Below are 19,886 nucleotides of genomic sequence, written 5' to 3' on the forward strand. Positions count from 1 at the left end.
CATCATCAAATCCACTCCAGTCACTCATGCGTTTAACTGACATGGAGAATGGACATTTAGTAGAGGCAACATAGGAACAACAGCAGGCCATTCAGTCTTTTGAGGCCGTTTTACTATTTTTTTTAGATCTATGTCTTAACTCCATTTACCTGCCTTTGTTCTGTAACCTTGCGAATATACTTTCCCAACAAAAATCTCTCAGTGCCAGCTGACCTCCCAGCCTCATCAGCTTTATGAGAGTTCCAGATTTTCACTCCCCTTTGTGTGAAGAATTGCTTCCTCACATCCTCCCTGAACAGCCTTGCTCTCATTTCGAAGCATCGCCCCCTTCAGAGGGCGCTGATTACCCATGGAAACTGGAACCCAGCCCAAGGCTGGAACCTTGAAGACTGGAAGAGTATAAAGAAAAGAAAGAGCTATAAAAAGGTGCTCAATGAATGCAGCAGATTCTCAATGGATTACAGCATCCATTAATCAATGAGGATAGTTTCTTTTTCTGTCGCCCTCTCTGATTTTGCTTCTGTCAGAGCAATCTGTCTTAGTTTGCTCATTGCTGACACATCTCCATAATGGACACAGGATGGTTAGAATATGGCAGCTGTTTGCTCACAGGATGGTTTCCATCCCCACTGGCCAGCACTGACAGCTTAAACAACTTTGGTTCAATCACTTAACTTACTGTGGTCACCCCCTGGGGAGAGGAAGTGTGAGAGGGGGTGGGGGGAAGGGTAGCTTTCCTTCTCTCTCCTGTAATATGTGAACCCTGTCCCCTTCTCACCTCACCCCAGCTGGCTTTTCCCTATAAGGTTGTGGGATTCACTTCAGAAGCAGATCTTTAAGGAGTTGTGTGTGGAATTAAAAGGGGAGAGAGTTTAATAAGGGAAGGTGTGCTGGGAGGTGAATGTTCCGAATGTGCCTGCTTCTCTCTGGCCTCTCTCATGCCTTCAGACTGCAGGATTCCAGCCAAACAACAGGCTCAATGGGATAGCTTCGAGCATTAAATTGGAGCTGGCTTGACGCTGACCAAAGTACCTCTGAAACAGTGTGCTCCGCCACTTTATCCATCACTGTCCACTTCTGTAGGCTGTCAAGTGGGCTGTGACAAAGGGGCTGCAGTGGGCACAGACTGACCCCTGGTCAATTGCTTCGGACACAAAGTCTCTTCTCTCAATAATACCTCCATTAGCACAACATCCAGCCCATGTGCCATTGTCCTGCTCAACCAGTGGGATACGGACATCAAAATGAATGGGAATGGCCATTCAGAACATCTTTTCACCAGTGCTATGAAAGTGAAAGGGATTTATTTACTTTAGCAGCTGCTTGCTTCAGAATGTTTGTGTGTGTGTGTGTGTGTGTGTGTGTGTGTGTGTGTGTGTGTGTGTGTGTGTGTGTGTGTGTGTGTGTGTGTGTGAGAGAGTGTATGTGAGAGAATGAGTGTGTGTGCGAGAGTGTGTGTGTGTGAGAGAATGTGTGTGTGGGTGTGTGTGTGAGTTTGTGTGTAAATGTGTAGTGTGTGTGTGGGGGTGTGTGTGTGTGTAAGTGAGAGAGTGTGCATGTGTGTGAGTGACAGTATGTATGTGAGTGTGAGTGACAGTGTGTGTATGTGTGTGTGTGCATGTGTGTGCTTTTGCGTGAATGTGTGTGTATATTCCTTAATACTAACCTTTCTAAATAGACCATACTGAACCTATTTATCCAGATAAGTTGCAGTCAGATCAAATGGTCCAAGTTATTTTTACATGTAATACAGATATCCAGGGATGAGCTACGGGCTAGAATCTAATTGAGGTGTTTGGATCATTTGCATAAACCAACAAATATTCAGGCGTCACCTACAGGCTGCTTCCGAATAAAGTGGCACAGGTGATTTGGGGAGTGAGTTACAGACTGGAATCTAATCGAGGGGTTCGGGATGGTTTATATATAGAATAACAGATACCCGGGAGTGAGTTACAGACTGGAATCTAATCGAGGGGTTCGGGGTGGTTTATATATAGAATAACAGATACCCGGGAATGAGTTACAGACTGGAATCTAATCGAGGGGTTCGGGATGGTTTATATATAGAATAACAGATACCCGGGAGTGAGTTACAGACTGGAATCTAATCGAGGGGTTCGGGGTGGTTTATATACAGAATAACAGATACCCGGGAGTGAGTTACAGACTGGAATCTAATCGAGGGGTTCGGGGTGGTTTATATATAGAATAACAGATACCCGGGAGTGAGTTACAGACTGGAATCTAATCGAGGGGTTCGGGGGGGTTTATATATAGAATAACAGATACCCGGGAGTGAGTTACAGACTGGAATCTAATCGAGGGGTTCGGGGTGGTTTATATATAGAATAACAGATGCCCGGGAGTGAGTTACAGACTGGAATCTAATCGAGGGGTTCGGGGTGGTTTATATATAGAATAACAGATACCCGGGAGTGAGTTACAGACTGGAATCTAATCGAGGGGTTCGGGGGGGTTTATATATAGAATAACAGATACCCGGGAGTGAGTTACAGACTGGAATCTAATCGAGGGGTTCGGGATGGTTTATATATAGAATAACAGATACCCGGGAGTGAGTTACAGACTGGAATCTAATCGAGGGGTTCGGGATGGTTTATATATAGAATAACAGATACCCGGGAGTGAGTTACAGACTGGAATCTAATCGAGGGGTTCGGGATGGTTTATATATAGAATAACAGATACCCGGGAGTGAGTTACAGACTGGAATCTAATCGAGGGGTTCGGGGTGGTTTATATACAGAATAACAGATACCCGGGAGTGAGTTACAGACTGGAATCTAATCGAGGGGTTCAGGGTGGTTTAAATATGAAATAACAGATACCCAGGAGTGAGTTGCAGAATGAAATCTAATTGAGGGGTTGGAGGTGGTTTAAATATGGAACAACAGATACCCAGGAGTGAGTTATAGACTGGAATCTAATCGAGAGGCTCGGGGTGGTTTATATATAGAATAACGGATATCTGGGAGTGAGTTACAGACTGGAATCTAACCAAGCGGTTCAGTACACAAAGCAACTCTTCAGATACTGAGGCAGTGCGTGTCCAAGTACAGAAACATCCATGGAACAATCAAGCTTGAGCTGATAAATGGCAAGTAACATTTATGTCACACAGGAGCCAGACAATGGCCAAATGCAACAAAAGAGAATCTAATCAATCCCTTTTGACATTCAAAAGTAAAATCATTATCAAATCCCCCACCAAAACGCATCCTGATGACCACTATTAATTCAAAACTTGACTAGAACAGCCATATAAATAGGGTGGCTAAAAAAGCTGGAACAAGAGTGTGCAACACATCTCCAGACTCCCCAAAGCTTCTGCTGAAGACTACAAGGCACGAGTTAAGAATCTGATGGAATATTCTCCACTTGCCCGCATGAGCACAGCTCCAACAATTCTCCAAAGCTCAACTCCATCCAATCAATTAGAACCACCTCCTTAAACACTCACTCCCTCCAAAACCAATGCAGTAGCAGCAGAGTGTACCATCTACAAGACGCACTGCAGCCATTCACCAAGGCTCCTATGACTTTCCAAACCTGCAACCTCTACCACCTAGAGACAAGAGAGGCAGGTGCATGGGAATAACACCACCATCGCCTCCAAGTTTCCTTGTTGATCGCATCCTGATTTGGAACTATATTGCTGTTCCTTCAAAGTTCTAGAACGCCCTTCCTAACAGCATTGTAGGTGTTCCAACACCAGATGGACTGCAGGAGTTCAAAAAGACAGCTCACCACCACCTTCTCATGGGCAATTAGGGATGGGTAATAAATGCTGGCCTGGCCAATGATGCTCATATCTCACAGACAAACATAAAACATAGCTAACGCAGTAAGGTATAGCAGGCTGAAACCTAATCAAAATGCTCAGAAAAGATAGAGGCCGGAGCTCTCTGGCCACTCACACTCTGCAGCCACTCTCACCGAGGATGGAGAATTTGGCGCTCAGGCAAATCTCCATTCGCTGCAGTGGGACTGGAGAATTGCAGCTGCATCTGACTCATAGGTAGAATAACACAACTGAGAGTGAGTAACAGATTGGAATTGAATGGTGGGCGGGTCTGATGTGCCTGTGTTGTGCAAAAGTCTTTCCCTTTTGTAATTTCTGTCATTATAATAATGGGCTGGCACCCAAATTGCTCACTGAATCCACTCACACAACAGGAGTGAGTTACAAGCCATCATAATTACTTGTCTTGTCAATTGCCCACACTTCCTGCTGGCACAAACTTTCTTTCACCATAGCCCCATCTCTTGTCCAAGTGACTGTTCCTCTTATCTGATCTGTGATGTTGGCTGGGGCTCTCTGTGCTATTCATTCTCCCCGTGTCTGGATGGTTTCCTCCGGGTGCTCCGGTTTCCTCCCACAGTCCAAAGATGTGTGGGTTAGGTAGATTGGCCATGCTAAATTGACTGTAATGTCAGAGAGATTAGCTAAGGTAAATATGTGGGGTTAGGGGAATATGGCCTGTGTGGGGTTGTGTTTGGTGCAGACTCGATGGGCTGAATGGCCTCCTTCCGCACTGTAGGGATTCTATGATTCCAGACGTCTGGCTTCATGAGAGAAGCAAAGCTTCTTCTTGATCAGACAAGCACATGCTTTGACGCCCCAGTTTGGGGCCACAGGACTTCAGGACAAAAATCTCCTTTCAATCCTTAGGGGAATGAATGCTAATTACTGCTTCCTAGGACCATCTACTTAAGCACAGACTTCAGCGTCAGTTCTCGATCTTCCTATTTATCTGGATTGTCTATAAGAACATAAGAACATAAGAAATAGGAGCAGGAGTAGGCCATCTAGCCCTTCGAGCCTGCCCTGCCATTCAATAAGATCATGGCTGATCTGTCGTGGCTCAGTTCCACATTCCCGCCCTCTCCCCATAACCCTTAATCCCCTCGCTTATCAAAAACCCATCAACCCGCGTCTTAAAAATATTTAGCGAGGCAGCCTCCACCACTTCAACGGGCAGAGAATTCCAGAGATTCACCACCCTTTGAGTGAAGAAGTTCCTCCTCAACTCCGTTCTAAACCGCCCCCCCTTTATCTTGAGGCTGTGCCCCCTAGTCCTACTATCCTTTCTGAGCGGGAAGAGTCTCTCCACCTCTATCCTATCCGTCCCATTCATCATCTTATACATCTCAATGAGATCTCCCCTCATTCTTCTAAACTCTAACGAGTACAAGCCTAGTTTATTCAGCCTCTCCTCATAGCTCAACCCCCTCAACTCCGGCATCAGCCTAGTAAACCTCCTCTGCACTCCCTCCAAGGCCAAAATATCCTTGCGTAAGTACGGCGCCCAAAACTGCACACAGTACTCCAGCACCACTGGCATTGCTTTGTTTTTTAATAAATTACAGCTGTTGCTGCAATTGAAATGTACTTTATTGGCCATAATGTGCTTTTGGAAGTCCTGAGGTCAATATAAGTGGCACAGCTTTGAACAAGAACAAAGTCCTTAAAATCCGCCTCTTTGACCAGCTTTTGGTTATTTGCTCTAATATTCTCTGGTTTGTTGTCAAATTATCTGAGTGCCTGAAAACACTTCTACGATGAACCTCGGGGTGTTTTATTACATCATAGGTACTATATAAATGCAAGTTATTGTTGTAGATTTAAAGGTCAAGTTAATATGTGGAGTTACGGGGTTAGGACAGGACCTGGGTGGGATTGTGGTCGGTGCAGGCTCGATGGTCCAAATGGCCTTCTTCTGCACTGTAGATTCTATGATTCTATGAAGTATTTTGGTTTTAATAGGCTCTTGTCGAACTCAGTGAGGGGGATCCAGCTACAAGAGTTCCATGGAGAAATCAAATATATTTTTGTACCCAGAGAGTGGTGTAAATGTGGAGCTCACTGCCACAGGCAGTAACTGAGGTGGATAGCATAGGAGTATTGAAAGAGAATCGAGATAAACATGTGAGGGGGGTAAGGGATAGAGGGATATGGTTATAAGGTGAGATGTGGGTCATAAACATCAGCACAATGGGGCTGAATGGCCTGTTCTGAGCTGTACGTTCTACGCAGTGCTTTTTAATCAGTTTGCATTATCATGACTCTGTATGAAATGAGCTGGGAATAATTTGAACAGAATGTGCTCCTTCTGTGGAATCCTCCTCCTCCCTTAAATAAACCAGGGTGTCTCGTTCCACACAGTGTAAATCACCTTCAAGGCTTTGCTGTTCAGATTACAGGGGTGAGTTGTGAGGACACAGCACAGCAAGACAGCCTTTGAGGATTTCCATTTTCTCTCTCTTTTCACTGGCTGTAACCTCTGACATGACTTTACTCCCAATGAGTTTAACAACAACATAAAAAGTAGCAGGGACAATTACAGCCAATTCTAACTCCTCCCCTACCCTACACCCTTCCTGAATAGTGGGAGGGGCAGTTTAAGGAGTCCACAGGACAGTGCTCAACATTTTCAATGAGTCACCATAATCAAGTTCAGGACACTCCTATACATCTGCACCCCAGCACCCCAGTTAATCGACCTGTCAAGGCCCCTGCACATCCATCTTGGATCATGCAGATGTGAGGTCCCTACCTCATGCAACTTTCAAAGCTCTGTGATGGGGAGAGTGATGACCACTGGACAATCTGGCTAACAATGGAACATTCCGTCTTTACAATATTTGCTTTCTGCCAAAACAAACAGATGGAACTCATCGCATTTCAATCAGCTCTCTGCGCACTCCTTTCTGTCATTACTGTTTTTTGAGCAGCAGAGATGTGACAACCTCTGAACTCAGCTAGAAGCTCAGCATCATTTAAAATGTACAGCTATATGTAGGATTTGTTAAACAGGACGGACCTAGCTGATGATGGTTTGAGATAAGATCTGTTTGTAGCTCACACTGGCTACTTTCTACAGAGCATTGCAGGGATGAATCATATAAGCGTGTTACAGGCAACACAACACAGACCATATGAGCAGCGTTTCTGTAGGTATTTGGAAGAAAATTAAAACTATAGTATTAGAAAAAGCCCTGTCAGACAATTGTAGAAACTGTGGAACAAAGGAAACATTTGACACATGGGGCGAATTTTCTTGTTCCATGCCAGCCATGGGAATTGTAGTGGGTGAGGGGCAGGCCATGGAAAAGTCCATTGACCTCATATGGGATTTTCCGTTTTCAGGACAAGCATGGCTAGAAAATCCTGCACATTGTGACTGTTATGTTAGCTGTGGCTCAGTAAGTTGCATTCCTGTTTCTGAATCTGAAGGTTGTGAGTTCATAGAAACATAGAAAATAAAAGCAGGAATAGGCCATTCAGCCCTTCGAGCCTGCACTGCCATTCATTTTGATCATGGCTGATCATTAAATCTAATATTGGGACAGTAAGGTAGCACAGTGGTTAGTTAGTACTGCTGCCTCACAGCATCAGGGACCCGGACTTGATTCCCAGCTTAGGTCACTGTCCGTGCAGAGTCTGCACATTCTCTCTGTGTCTGCGTGGGTTTCCTTTGGATGCTCTGGTTTCCTCCCACAATCTGAAAGATATGCTGGTTAGGTGCACTGGCCATGCTAAATTCTCCCTCAGTGTACCCGAACAGGTGCTGGAGTGTGGCAACTAGGGGATTTTCACAGTAAATTCATTGCAATGTTAATGTAAGCATTCTTGTGACACCAATAAATAAACTTAAACTTAACGTCCTGACCCTACCTTCCCCCCTTATCCCTTGGTGTCTTTAGCCCCAACAACTAATTCCTTCTTGAAATCACACAACGTTTTGGTCTCAACTACTTTCTATGGTAGCGAATTCCGCAGTTTCACCACTCTGGGTGAAGAAATTTCTCCTCATCTTAGTCCTAAACCCTTATCCTCAAAGTATGATCCTCTGGATTCCCCCAGTCCTCAGTCCAGGGGCTTTAGCACAAACTCCAGGCTGACACTCCAGCAGAGTGCTGCACTGTCAGAGGAGCTGTCTTTCTGATGAGGCATTGAACCAAGGTTCTATCTGTTCCCTCAGGTGGACATGAAAAACAATGGCAGCATTTTGGAGAAGAACAGGGGAGTTTTCTCCAGTGGCTTGGCTCATATTTATCCACAACTTAACTCCTGGTCTGGTTCCCTCCAGGCTGTGCCTGTCCCCAGTTCTGCAGCCTCTTCCAAAATCTCCCTGCTCTTTCAATTCTGGCCTCTTGCTTGCTCTGACTGTCATGCAACCATTAATGGCACAAAACCCTAAGCTCTGGAATTACTTCCCTGCCTCTTTCTTAATGATGCTCCTTAAAACCTACTTCTTTGATCAAGCTTTTGATCACCCGTCCTAATATCACCTCATGTAACTCAGAGCCACATTTGCCTGATAATTCTCCTGTGATGTGCCTTGTGACATTTTACAATGGTAAAGGCATTATATAAAATATTGTTGGTGTTGGATTCTAAATAGGAGTTAAGTCTTTCAGGAAAAGGTGAAAATTGAAGGTGATTTTTTTGGAACATTAAGACCATCAATCAACACAAGTGCTCCACACTGACATATTTTCAATGATTCATTCTTTGCAAACTTGGAGCCAGTGTTCATTTCCAAACTTCTCACTTCATACCTGTCGCTGTTCGTTCTTCTCAGCGATGGTCTTCTTGGGAGGTTGCTCATTGTTGCAGGCATCCTTCTCGGAGGCATTCTGCAAGGACAAGTGGAGATGATGAAACAAGCTCTGGCTTGGAGGTGAGAAGACAATTGGCAAAGCGGCTGAGGGGAGATGAGAAGAAATTATTTTTACCCAAAGATGTGCAGGTTAGTTTATTTAGTCCAAAGATCTGCAGTTTAGGTGGATTGGCCATGCTAAACTGCCCTTAGTATCCAAAAATATGTAGGTCAGGGGGGTTGGCAGTGTAAATACATGGGGTTATGGGATAAGGTCTGGGTAAGATGTTATGTCAGTAAGTCAGTGCGGATTCAATGGGTCAAATGGCCTGGGCATGGTAGGGATTACATGTTCTGTGTTCAAAGAGTGCTTGTGATTTGAAATGTTCTCTCAAGAGTGGTGGAAGCAGACTCAATAGTGACTTCTAAAAGGGAATTAGATAAACACATGAAAGAGAAAGATTTGCAGTGTTTACGGAGAAAGATTGGTGGGGGTGGGGGGGGGGTGGCGGGGGAGTAGGGCTATTCTACCACGTATAGGACAAAAGCAGTAGACACAAGGGACCACCAACACCTGCAAGTTCCTCCACAAGCCATTCCCCATTCTGACTTGGCAATATATTGCTGTTCCTTTATTGTTTCCGGGTCAAAATCCTGGAACTCTCTCCCTAACAGCACGGTGGGTGTACTAGATGCAGGAACTGCAATCGTTCAAGAAAGCAGTTCAGCATCGCCTATTTAAGGGACAATTAGGAATGGGCAATAAATGCTGATTTAGTTAGTGATACCCACATGCTGTGAAAAAGTGAAAAAGAGTTGTGTGTTGCATGATCCTAAGGCTAGTAATACACAAGATCTTAGAGTCATGCTACTCGAATTACAAATAAATGTAGCACTGTACACACCCTGGCCCATGTCTATATCTAAATATTGCAAAAAATGGGACACATTCCATATTCGTTCTGCAAACGTCACAGCCAACTTTCTGTGGCAAACTTCATAGGAGAATATAAAGAGACCAAGGAACTCCAGGGATGCAAAATACAAGAGTCAAAATGTCAGAGGTCTCTTACCTGACATTTGTATGAACTCTTAACAGCAATTTGATTTTGTTATCTGAAAGGGCTCTTTTAAAGAGGTAACAGAGGCACAATGGGCCAAATACTTCCTCTGATGCTGCATCATGCTACAGAAAACAGACTTAGAACTATTCTAAAGGGTGGGAGAAGTGAAAATATCAAACTGACATGATGTTGCCCAGCATCCTGAACGGAAGGGACATTAGTTGCAAGTAGAACTCAGGAAGCAATACAGAAACAGGAAGAGGCCATTCAGCCCCTCGAGCCAGTTCCACTATTTAATCAGATAACATAAGAACATAAGAACATAAGAAATAGGAGCAGGAGTAGGCCATCTACCCGTTCGAGCCTGCCCCGCCATTCAATAAGATCATGGCTGATCTGTCGTGGCTCAGTTCCACTTTCCCGCCCTCTCCCCATAACCCTTAATCCCCTCTCTTATCAAAAACCCATCAACCCGCTTCTTAAAAATATTCAGCGAGGCAGCCTCCACCACTTCAACGGGCAGAGAATTCCAGAGATTCACCACCCTTTGAGTGAAGAAGTTCCTCCTCAACTCCGTTCTAAACCGCCTCCCCTTTATCTTGAGGCTGTGCCCCCTAGTCCTACTGTCTTTTTTGAGCGGGAAGAGTCTCTCCACCTCTATCCTATCCATCCCATTCATCATCTTATACGTCTCAATGAGATCTCCCCTCATTCTTCTAAACTCTAACGAGTACAAGCCTAGTTTATTCAGCCTCTCCTCATAGCTCAATCCCCTCAACTCCGGTATCAGCCTAGTAAACCTCCTCTGCACTCCCTCCAGGGCCAAAATATCCTTGCGCAGGTGCGGCACCCAAAACTGCACACAGTACTCCAGCTGCGGCCTCACCAATGCCCTATACAGCTGCAGCAAGACCTCCCTACTTTTATATTCAATCCCCCTCGCTATGAAGGCCAAATCAAAGCTGATGGGCACAATCTTACCTGCCGTTCATGCCACGTTTATGGGGCAGCATGATGGCATATTAGTTCGTGCTGCTGCCTCACAGCGCCAGGCACCCAGTTCGATTCCTGGCTTGGGTCACTGTCCATATGGAATCTGCATGTTCTACCCGTGTCTGCGTGGGTTTCCTCCGGGTGTTCCAGTTTCCTCCCACACTCCAAAAGACATGCTGGTTAGGTGCATTAGCCGGGCTAAATTCTCACCCAGTGTACCCGAACAGGCGCCGGAGTGTGGCAACTAGGGCAGTTTCATAGCAACTTCATTGTAGCATTAATGTGAATCTACTTGTGAAACTAATAAATAAACTTTAAAAATGCTCCCACTGCAGTAAAGTCAGAGAATTTAGCGGCCAGCCAAATCTCCATTCACTGCGGGGAATGGGAAAATCCCACCAGCATGAATGGTGGTTAAGATTCTGGACAATGTGTTTTAATTCCACAATCCACAATCTTTACCCAACAAAAATCTTAGCAGCATCTATGAAGAGAGAAGCAGGGTTAAGGTGACCTGAAACTGTCTCTCCGCTGATGCTGTCAAATTCATTGACAATTTCCTGCATCTTTTACTTTTGTTGCAGATTTCCAGTATCCACAGTGTTTTGCTTTTCTAAAAGTCTGATCAGTCTCAGTTAAAGGCTCCATCGCTTTTTGGGGCAGATTTCCACTACCTTTTGTGTGAAGAAGCGCTTGATGACATCACCCTTGAATGAACTTGGCTCGAATTTTTAAACTTTGCCCCTTGCTCTGGTCACCCACCCCAGTAATCTGGGGCCATTGTTTTCATGTTGCTCTGACAGAGAAGCCAAGATGAAGCGTCAGGTTGTGGGAAACTAATTGGCTGGAACTCAAGGTCATAGAATCATAGAATCCTACAGTACAGAAGGAGGCCATTCAGCCTATCGAGTCTGTACTGACCACAATCCCACCCAGGCCCTATTCCTGTAACCCCCATTGTTACCCTGCTAATCCCCATTGATTTTGATTTGATTTGATTTATTGTTGTCACATGTATTAAAATACGGTGAAAAGTATTGTTTCTTGCACGCTATACAGACAAAGCATACCATTCACAGAAAAGGAAACGAGAGAGTGCAGAATGTAGTGTTACAGTCATAGCTAGGATGTAGAGAAAGATCAACTTAATGCAAGGTAAATCCATTCAGAAGTCTGACAGCAGCAGGGAAGAAGCTGTTCTTGATTCGGCTGGTATGTGACCTGAGACTTCTATATCTTTCTCCTGACGAAAGAAGGTGGAAGAGAGAATGTCGGGGGTGGTGGGGTCCTTAATTATGCTGGCTGCTTTTCCAAGGCAGCGGGAAATGTAGACAGAGTCAATGGATGGGAGGCTGGTTTGCGTGATGGATTGGGCTACATTCATGATCTTTTGTTGTTCCTTGCGGTCTTGGGCAGAGCAGGATACTAGGGTCAATTTAGCATGACAGATCACCTAACCTGCACATCTTTGGACTATGGGAGGAAACCCACACAGACACAGAGAGAAAGTGCAAACTCCACACAGAAAGTGACCCAAGGCTGGAACTGAACCAGAGTCCCTGGCACTGCGGCACTAGCGCTAACCATTGAGTCGCCGTGCCATCCCATTCAGAAGCTGGTGGCTTGAGAGATGCCAAACTTGGTTTTAACAGCCAACTGACTATTCATTCTCAGGGTGTGATTATCAGGAGCAAAGCCACTACTGATTACTTGTCCCTAGTTTTCCTTAGCTAGATAACATAGAGCACTTCAGAGGCCTATAAAGGGTCAACCACATTGTGCAGGTCTGTAGTCACATCGAGGCTCAGTATGGATAAGGACAGCAGGTTTCCTTCCCTAAAGGACACTGGTGAACCAATTGGGGTTATTATGAATACTCGAAGACTGTAACCCCTATCACAAGGATGGAATGAGTTGAGAGACAAAGCTTCATAAATCCACATGTGATTGGAATAAGTTAAGCAGCAATGGTGAGAAAGGGAGTCACATTAAAGTGACCTGGCTGTGGAGTGGACTGCACTTGGGCAGGATGGAAATGTGACTTCTGTGTGGGGCACAAGATATTCTGTAAATCAGTAAGCTCAAACCCCCTCTGCATACTGACGTATCACAGTGGCCTGAGCAGAAAAGACAAAAAAGAATTGGAGAATTGCAGAGTCTAATAGCTGCTAAATGTAGCAGCTCAGAAGAAATAAATCCCAGAGATATTGCTGTAATCCTTTAACCTGATGATGCAACCTCACTGACTCCACTGAAGTATATGACCTGTGGGCTGATGCTGGGTGTGTGAAAACTCGGCTGTTTCATAGTGCAAGACAGAAACATCCGTGTGAAAACTGATTTCAATGAATGGATGTTCATATTCTGCAATATTACTGCAGTGGAGAGAAAACAACAGTGAATTTTACAGCACAGAATCAGGCCGTTCAGCCCAACTGTCCTGTACTGACATTTGTGCTCCAAATGAGCCTCCTCCCACCTTCTGTCATAGAATCATAGAATCATACAGTGCAAAAGGAGTCCATTTGGCCTATCATGTCTGCACCAACCTCAATCACAGCCAGGCCCTATCCCCATAAACCCATGCATTTACCCTAGTTAATGCCCTTGACACTAAGGGGCAATTTAGTCACGGCCAATCCACCTAACCCGGACATCTTTGGACCGTGGGAAGAAACCGGAGCACCCAGAGGAAACCCACGTAGACACGAGGAGAGCGTGCAAGCTCCATACAGAGAGTGACGGAATCGATCCCAGGTCCCTAGCACTGTGAGGCAGCAGTGCTAATCACTGTGTCACCTTGCTGCCCCGTTTTCTAACCCTAATGACATAACCTTCCCTCCCTTTCATCCCCATGTACTGATCTAGCATTCCTTAAATGCACACGTACTATTACACCAGGATAGAGGCTGGAAATTAGAATTGCTTCCTTTCATTGTATTAAAAATCTATCAAAATTAGTAGCGAACCCTGCAGATGAATGAATCAGGCAGCATGGGTTTCTGTGTGTGCGTATGATTTGTGTTTTTGAGGAGATGGACAGACTCATTATGAAAGCAGGATCAGGGTTCTGCCCAGTGACTGGTTCTCTCGGTGAGGATCCGACATTCTTGCAGCTGAGCTTCTCCAACAAAGCCCTGAGCACCAAGCTCTTTACATCACTGCACTCATTCATCATCCTGAAGTTAATTGGTGTAGGCTTTAAGCAAATTTCATACACATCTCAAAGAAGCTAGCGACAGCCACTCCTGACCCCTCTGCCATACGGTGCTATTGATTAACCCAGATCTGAGGCAGGACTGGGTTTGTGGTGGGGTGGGGGGGGGGGGAGGTGGGGGACAGATTCGATGATGAAGGGTGGGCAGGTTTGGTGTGGAGAAGAATAAAATAATGCACAGGATAATTATCTTCATTAACCTGACAAGGGATGGGAGGGCTGCACTGAAACTAGAGTTGTCTGGGAGGCTGGCTGCTCCCCACCTGATTCGGGAGGTGACGAACAGAAGAGCTCGTTGGCTGCCCAATGGTGACAGTCACCTTGCAACAACAACTTGCAATTATATAGCAGCTTTAGTACAGTAAGTGACCCAGGACATTTCACCACCGGAGCGTTATCGGACAAAATATGACACTGAGCCCATAGGAGACATTGGGAGAGGTGACCAAATGCTTGGAATGAAAGGCAGGTTATTAAGAAGAGTTGTACAGGAGAAGGGTGAGGTAGCGAGGCAAGGGGTTTCGAGGAGGGACTTCCACTGCTTGGAGCCCGGGCAGCTGAATGTATGGGTGCCAGCGATTAAAATCAAGGTTTGAGCTAGAGGCCAAAATTGTAGGTGCACAGTGATCTTAAAGTGATGCTGGAGTGGAGGAAATTTCAGAGATTGGGGCACAAAAACTTGGTAAAGTCGGGCATGAGGCAAGTAATGCGATCTGTACCTGTATCCACACTGGTTCCCCCTTTACCAAGGCCCAAAAATGGCTGTCGTTGGTACTGTGCCCAAAACCGCGCAACAGCAATTTAAATGCATTTCCATGCACTTAAATTGACTTAATGGGCTGCACGCCCAAATGTACCGGCACTTTCCCCTTTACCACCGCGTTTGTCCACCCAGGATCGGTGCAAAACAGATATGATCCACAAAGGTCCAATTTGAACTCTCCAGCTTCTGAGAAGGTAAGTTCTGAGCATCCAACAGCTCTCTGACTCAGATCAGGGGTGGAGGTGGGTCAGATGGCTCTACTCAAATCAGTGGAAGGGTCTACTGCCACTCTGTGTATGATCATTGGAGGGGAAGATGGGCAGGGAGCTGTGATCTGTCTAGGTAGTGGGGGGGGGGGTGTTGGTGAAGGGATAAGGGGGTCATTAATGTTGTGGGGGTGAAGCACCATATGTGGGGTCTGGGGGAGGCCTTATCTGGCCTGCGAGCAATGTGGCAGGGGAGCATTCTTCTATCTTTTTTTCTGCGCATGTGCAGTTGGAGGCATCGATCGGAGCTGCAGGGTTTTGGGCGTGTTAAACCCCGCCCTTGGGTTCTACAGTGCAATTTGGAATTGCTGATATTAGTGGGGTGCCTGAGAATGGGTCTAAAAGTCAGATCTGAAACACTCCCAGTTTCACGTCCACACAGCACTTGGAATCAAAATGGTAAAATAGGGCCCATATTAAGGTGAGGCAATGGTGGGATTTGAATATAAGGAGGACTATTTTCATATTGAGGTGTTGCCAGACCCAGGGCAATGTAGGCCAGTGAGGATGAGGGTGATGAGTGAGCGGGACCAAGTTTGTTTGAATCTACAGTGAAAGTCATTGCACAGTGATAACTTGGGACAGCTCTCTGCAAAAACAGCAAAGTGGCAGGGCAAGGAGGGAAAGCCCTTCCCCGTGTTGCATTTAATGGTTGTGTATGGTCTCAGGCATAGTGAGAAAAGGGGGGTCATTCAGAGGTCAGCCATCTTCTCCATATAAGGAGAGCTACAAAGATGGAAGGGGAGTTGCCGAGCTACTTCGATCTTGCCCTTGTTCAGTCTCAGTGATGGGTTAGAAAGGAACAACTGACCAACTGTCACCAATTCACAGAGACACAGCAATATAAACCAACATACAAAGGTCAGGCTGGAACAGCCTCTCAGCCTATTCTCACATTCCTGTGGAAACACTGCTTTGAAAGCTTTTTTCATCATTGACCTTTGCGATGCCTTGTAACTATTGCTTTCACATTGTGGATTACATAATGGCAACACCCTGCTCTTCTGAAGCTGAAGAATGGGTATTTGTGCTGACAAAACCATCAGCCTTGGCTCAGAGGATGGCACTGTCACTTCTGAGTCTAAATATCCTGGGTTCAAGCCCTAGGCCAGAGATTTGAACGTATAATCCAGGCTGAGGGAATGCTGCATGGTTTGAGGTGTGGATGTTTTCAGGTCTTAATCGAATCCTCTGCACGCCCTCTGGCAATATGAAAGATCCCACAATACTATTTCCAAGGACATGCGTGAGTGATCCCCTGGTTAATATTTATCCTGCAACTATCATCAGCAAACCAGATCAACTGGACATTTACTTCAATTGCTGTTTTCAGAATATTTCTCACACAAAACTGACTGAACTTCCAAATTAATTCCTAGGGATATTCTGACAATTTGTATAAATGCTGTTTTTTCCTTTCTGAGTCTATAGTGTGGTTTTCCAGGGACTGACTTTGTGTCTAGTGCTGGAAGCCCTCAAGCAGATGGTGTGTCTGAGAGTCGCCTTCTCCACAATGAGACAAGGTGACCCAGAAACAACGATACAAGTGATACACTCCCTGGCTGAAACTTCCAGCTCACGTCACGTATGAGGCAGAATGACTGAATCCTGCAATGTGTTACCTTACTTTCTACAATACTGTTTGCCTGTGGACATTTCACCCCGTCTTCTAGGTGAGATGTTATGGCAACACCTTGTTGGTCCTCTCAGGTGGAAGTTAATGATACTGCGACCTCACTGGTATCCTGAGGTCAATATTTATTTCATCCCATGCTGCCTCATAGTGATTTGTCTGAGGACCAAATCATTTTAACCACATGAGGTTTGAAAGGTTCTTAATTTTTTAGAGTCTGTGATCCTGCAAGGTCACAGAGCAGAAACATTAGCTCTGTTTTTCTCTCCACAGATGCTGCCTGACCTGCTGATTATTTCCATCGCTTTCTGTTTTCATTTCAATCTACCAGCTGGGTAGCACAGTGGCACAGTGGTCAGCGCTGCTGCCTCACAGCACCAGGGACCTGGATTCAATTCGTGGCTTGGGTCACTGTCTGTGCAGAGTCTGCATGTTCTCCCCGCGTCTGTGCGAGTTTCCTCTGGTGCTCCGGTTTCCTCCCACAGTCCGAAAGACATGCTGGTTTGGTGCATTGGCCATGCTGAATTCTCTGTCAGTGTACCTGAACAGGCATCAGAGTGTGGCGACTCGGGGATTTACACAGTAACTTTATTGCCGTGTTAATGTAAGCCTACTTGTGACACTAATAAATAAAGAAACTACAGCATTTTGCCTCTGTCACAGCGATGTTGATTAATAAATAGTGGCCTCAGGACATCGGTGCAGGGTCATTTACTTCCAGCTGAGAGGACCAATAGGGTGTTGGTTTAACAACTTACCTAGAAGATGGCACCTTTGACTGTACAGTATTCCCTCAATACTGCACTGGAGCCCAGGTGGGGTTTATTGATGCTTGCATCTTTGGAAGGGAAATTAAAGCAACAACCTGCTGGATCAGAGCTAAGAGTGTAACTGACAGAGCTGGCACTATACAAGGTGTTGTTTGTTCACATTGACCTAGGGGGCTGCCAGGAGCTAACGAAGAGTGTACATTTACATAAAGGATGTCAAGCAGCAGTAACTGTGCAGAACTAGAGAGGAAAGTGATCTATATAAAGGACCATAGGGACAGGAGAAAGCTATTCAGTCCCTCGAGCTTGTTCTGCTATTCATCTGCTGAGATCCTAAATGAATATTTCTCTTCAGTATTTACTGTTGAGAAAAACATGGATGTTAGGGAACTTGGGGAAATAAATGGTGATACCTTCAGGAGTGTACATATTACAGAGAAGGAGGTGTGGAAGTCTTAAAGCGCATCAAGGTAGATAAATCCCTGGGACCCGATGAAGTGTATCCAGGACATTGTGGGAGGCTAGGGAGGAAATTGCGGGTCTCCCCGCCAAGATATTTGAATCATCGATAATCACGGGTGAGGTGCCTGAAGACTGGAGAGTGACAAATGTTGTGCCTTGGTTTAAAAAGGGCTGCAGGGGAAAGCGTGGGAACTACAGGCCCGTGAGCCTCACATCTGTGGTGGGTAAGTTGTTGGAAGATATTTTGAGACACAGGATCTACAGGCATTTCGAGACGCAAGGACTGATTAGGGGCAGTCAGCATTGCTTTGTGAGTGGAAAAACATGTCTCATAAATTTAATTGAGTTTTTTGAAGGGGTCACCAAGAAGGTAGATGCTGTTGATGTTGGCTACATGAACTTTAACAAGGCCGTTGACAAGGTACCGCATGGTATATTGCATAAGATTAAATTTCACGGGATCCAGTGAATGGATACAAAATTGGCTTCTTGACAGAATGTGGAGATGCCGGCATTGGACTGGGGTAAACACAGTAAGAAGTCTCACAACACCAGGTTAAAGTCCAACAGGTTTATTTGGTAGCAAAAGCCACTAGCTTTCAGAGTGCTGCTCCTTCGTCAGTTCTTGACAGAAGCCAGGCGGTGGTTGTGGAGAGATGTTTTTCAAACTGGAGACCTGTGACCAGCAGTGTGCCTCAGGGATCAGTGCTGGTCCACTGTTATTTGTCATTTATATTAATGATTTGGATGAGAATATAGGAGACATGGTTAGTAAGTTGGCAGATGACATTAAGATTGGTGGCACAGTGGACATAGAAGAAAGTTATCTTCAATTGCAACAGGGTCTTGATCAATTGGGCCAGTGGGTTGACGAATGGCAGATGGAGTTTAATTTAGACAAATGCGAGGTGATGCATTTTGGTAGACTGAACTAGGGTAGGACTTACTCAGTTAATGGTAGGGCATTGGGGAGAGTTACAGAACAAAGAGATCTAGAGGTGCATGTTCATAGCTCATTGAAAGTAGAGTCACAGGTGGACAGAGCGGTGAAGAAGACATTTGGCATGCTTGGTTTCATCGGTCAGAACATTGAATACAGGAGTTGGGACGTCTTGTTGAAGTTGTACAAAACATTGATAAGGCCACACTTGGAATATTGTGTGCAATTCTGGTCACCCTATTATAGAAAAGATATTGTTAAACTAGAAAGAGTGCAGAAAAGATTTACTAGGATGCTACCGGGATTTGATGGATTGAGATATAAAGAGAGGCTGGATAGACTGGGACTTTTTGCTTTGGAACCTAGGAGGCTCTGGATGATCTTATAGAGGTCTATAAAATAATGAGGGGCACAGATCAGCTAGACAGTCAATATCATTTCCCAAAGGTAGGGGATCTAAAACTAGAGGGCATAGTTTAAGGTGAGAGGGGAGAGAGACAAAAACGGAGAGATAAAAAATCACACAGAGGGTGGTGAGTGTCTGGAACAAGCTGCCAGAGGTAATAGTAGTGGCGGGTACAATTTTGTCTTTTAAAAAGCATTTAGATAGTTACATGGGTACGATGGATATAGAGGAATGTGAGTCAAATGCGGGCAATTGGGATTAGCTTAGGGGTTTAAAAAAAAGGGTGGCATGGACAAGTTGGGCTGAAGGCTCTGTTTCCATGCTGTAAACCTCTGTGACTCAGATCGATCATGGCTGACTTGTATCTTAACTCACTTCATCTGGTCAAGTTTCATAACCTTTGGGTATCAGTATTATGGGGGAGAACAATCATTTGGTCAAAAACGTTTTTAAAGGAGGAGAGATGGGTAGAGAAGTGAAGAGATTTAGGGAGGGAATGTACACAATTAGGGATGCAAAGAGTCCAGGCTTTGTACCATGAAGTGGCAACTTAATGGTTTATTGGTGTGCAGAGAGAGAGAGGGTCAGGAAACAAGGATTCAGTTCAGTCTTGTTTCTCTCATTCTCATCCGTGAACATAAAAATAAAATGTGTGTCACTTTACTGCCCAAGCTGCTGCAATGTGATATTAGGCTACTCTGTTATAAACTGCAAATCGGCTCCACAGAAATTCCAATATCAA

The 19,886-nt window shown here is 45.1% G+C and overlaps 1 protein-coding gene across 1 annotated transcript in view; it reads right to left on the minus strand.

The window, feature by feature from the left end:
- LOC145354539 (F-box/WD repeat-containing protein 1A-like) overlaps positions 1 to 19,886 on the minus strand; it is a 197,490-nt gene that overhangs the window by 100,355 nt on the left and 77,249 nt on the right. Inside the window, exon 3 of the mRNA XM_080205989.1 lies at positions 8,590 to 8,667. Within this exon, the coding sequence (XP_080062115.1) occupies positions 8,590 to 8,667 (78 nt within the window). The remainder of the gene's footprint in view (positions 1 to 8,589; positions 8,668 to 19,886) is intronic.

This window comes from Carcharhinus amblyrhynchos, chromosome 17 (genome assembly GCF_965287045.1).
Source record: "Carcharhinus amblyrhynchos chromosome 17, sCarAmb.v2.hapA, whole genome shotgun sequence".
Lineage (NCBI taxonomy): Eukaryota > Metazoa > Chordata > Chondrichthyes > Carcharhiniformes > Carcharhinidae > Carcharhinus > Carcharhinus amblyrhynchos.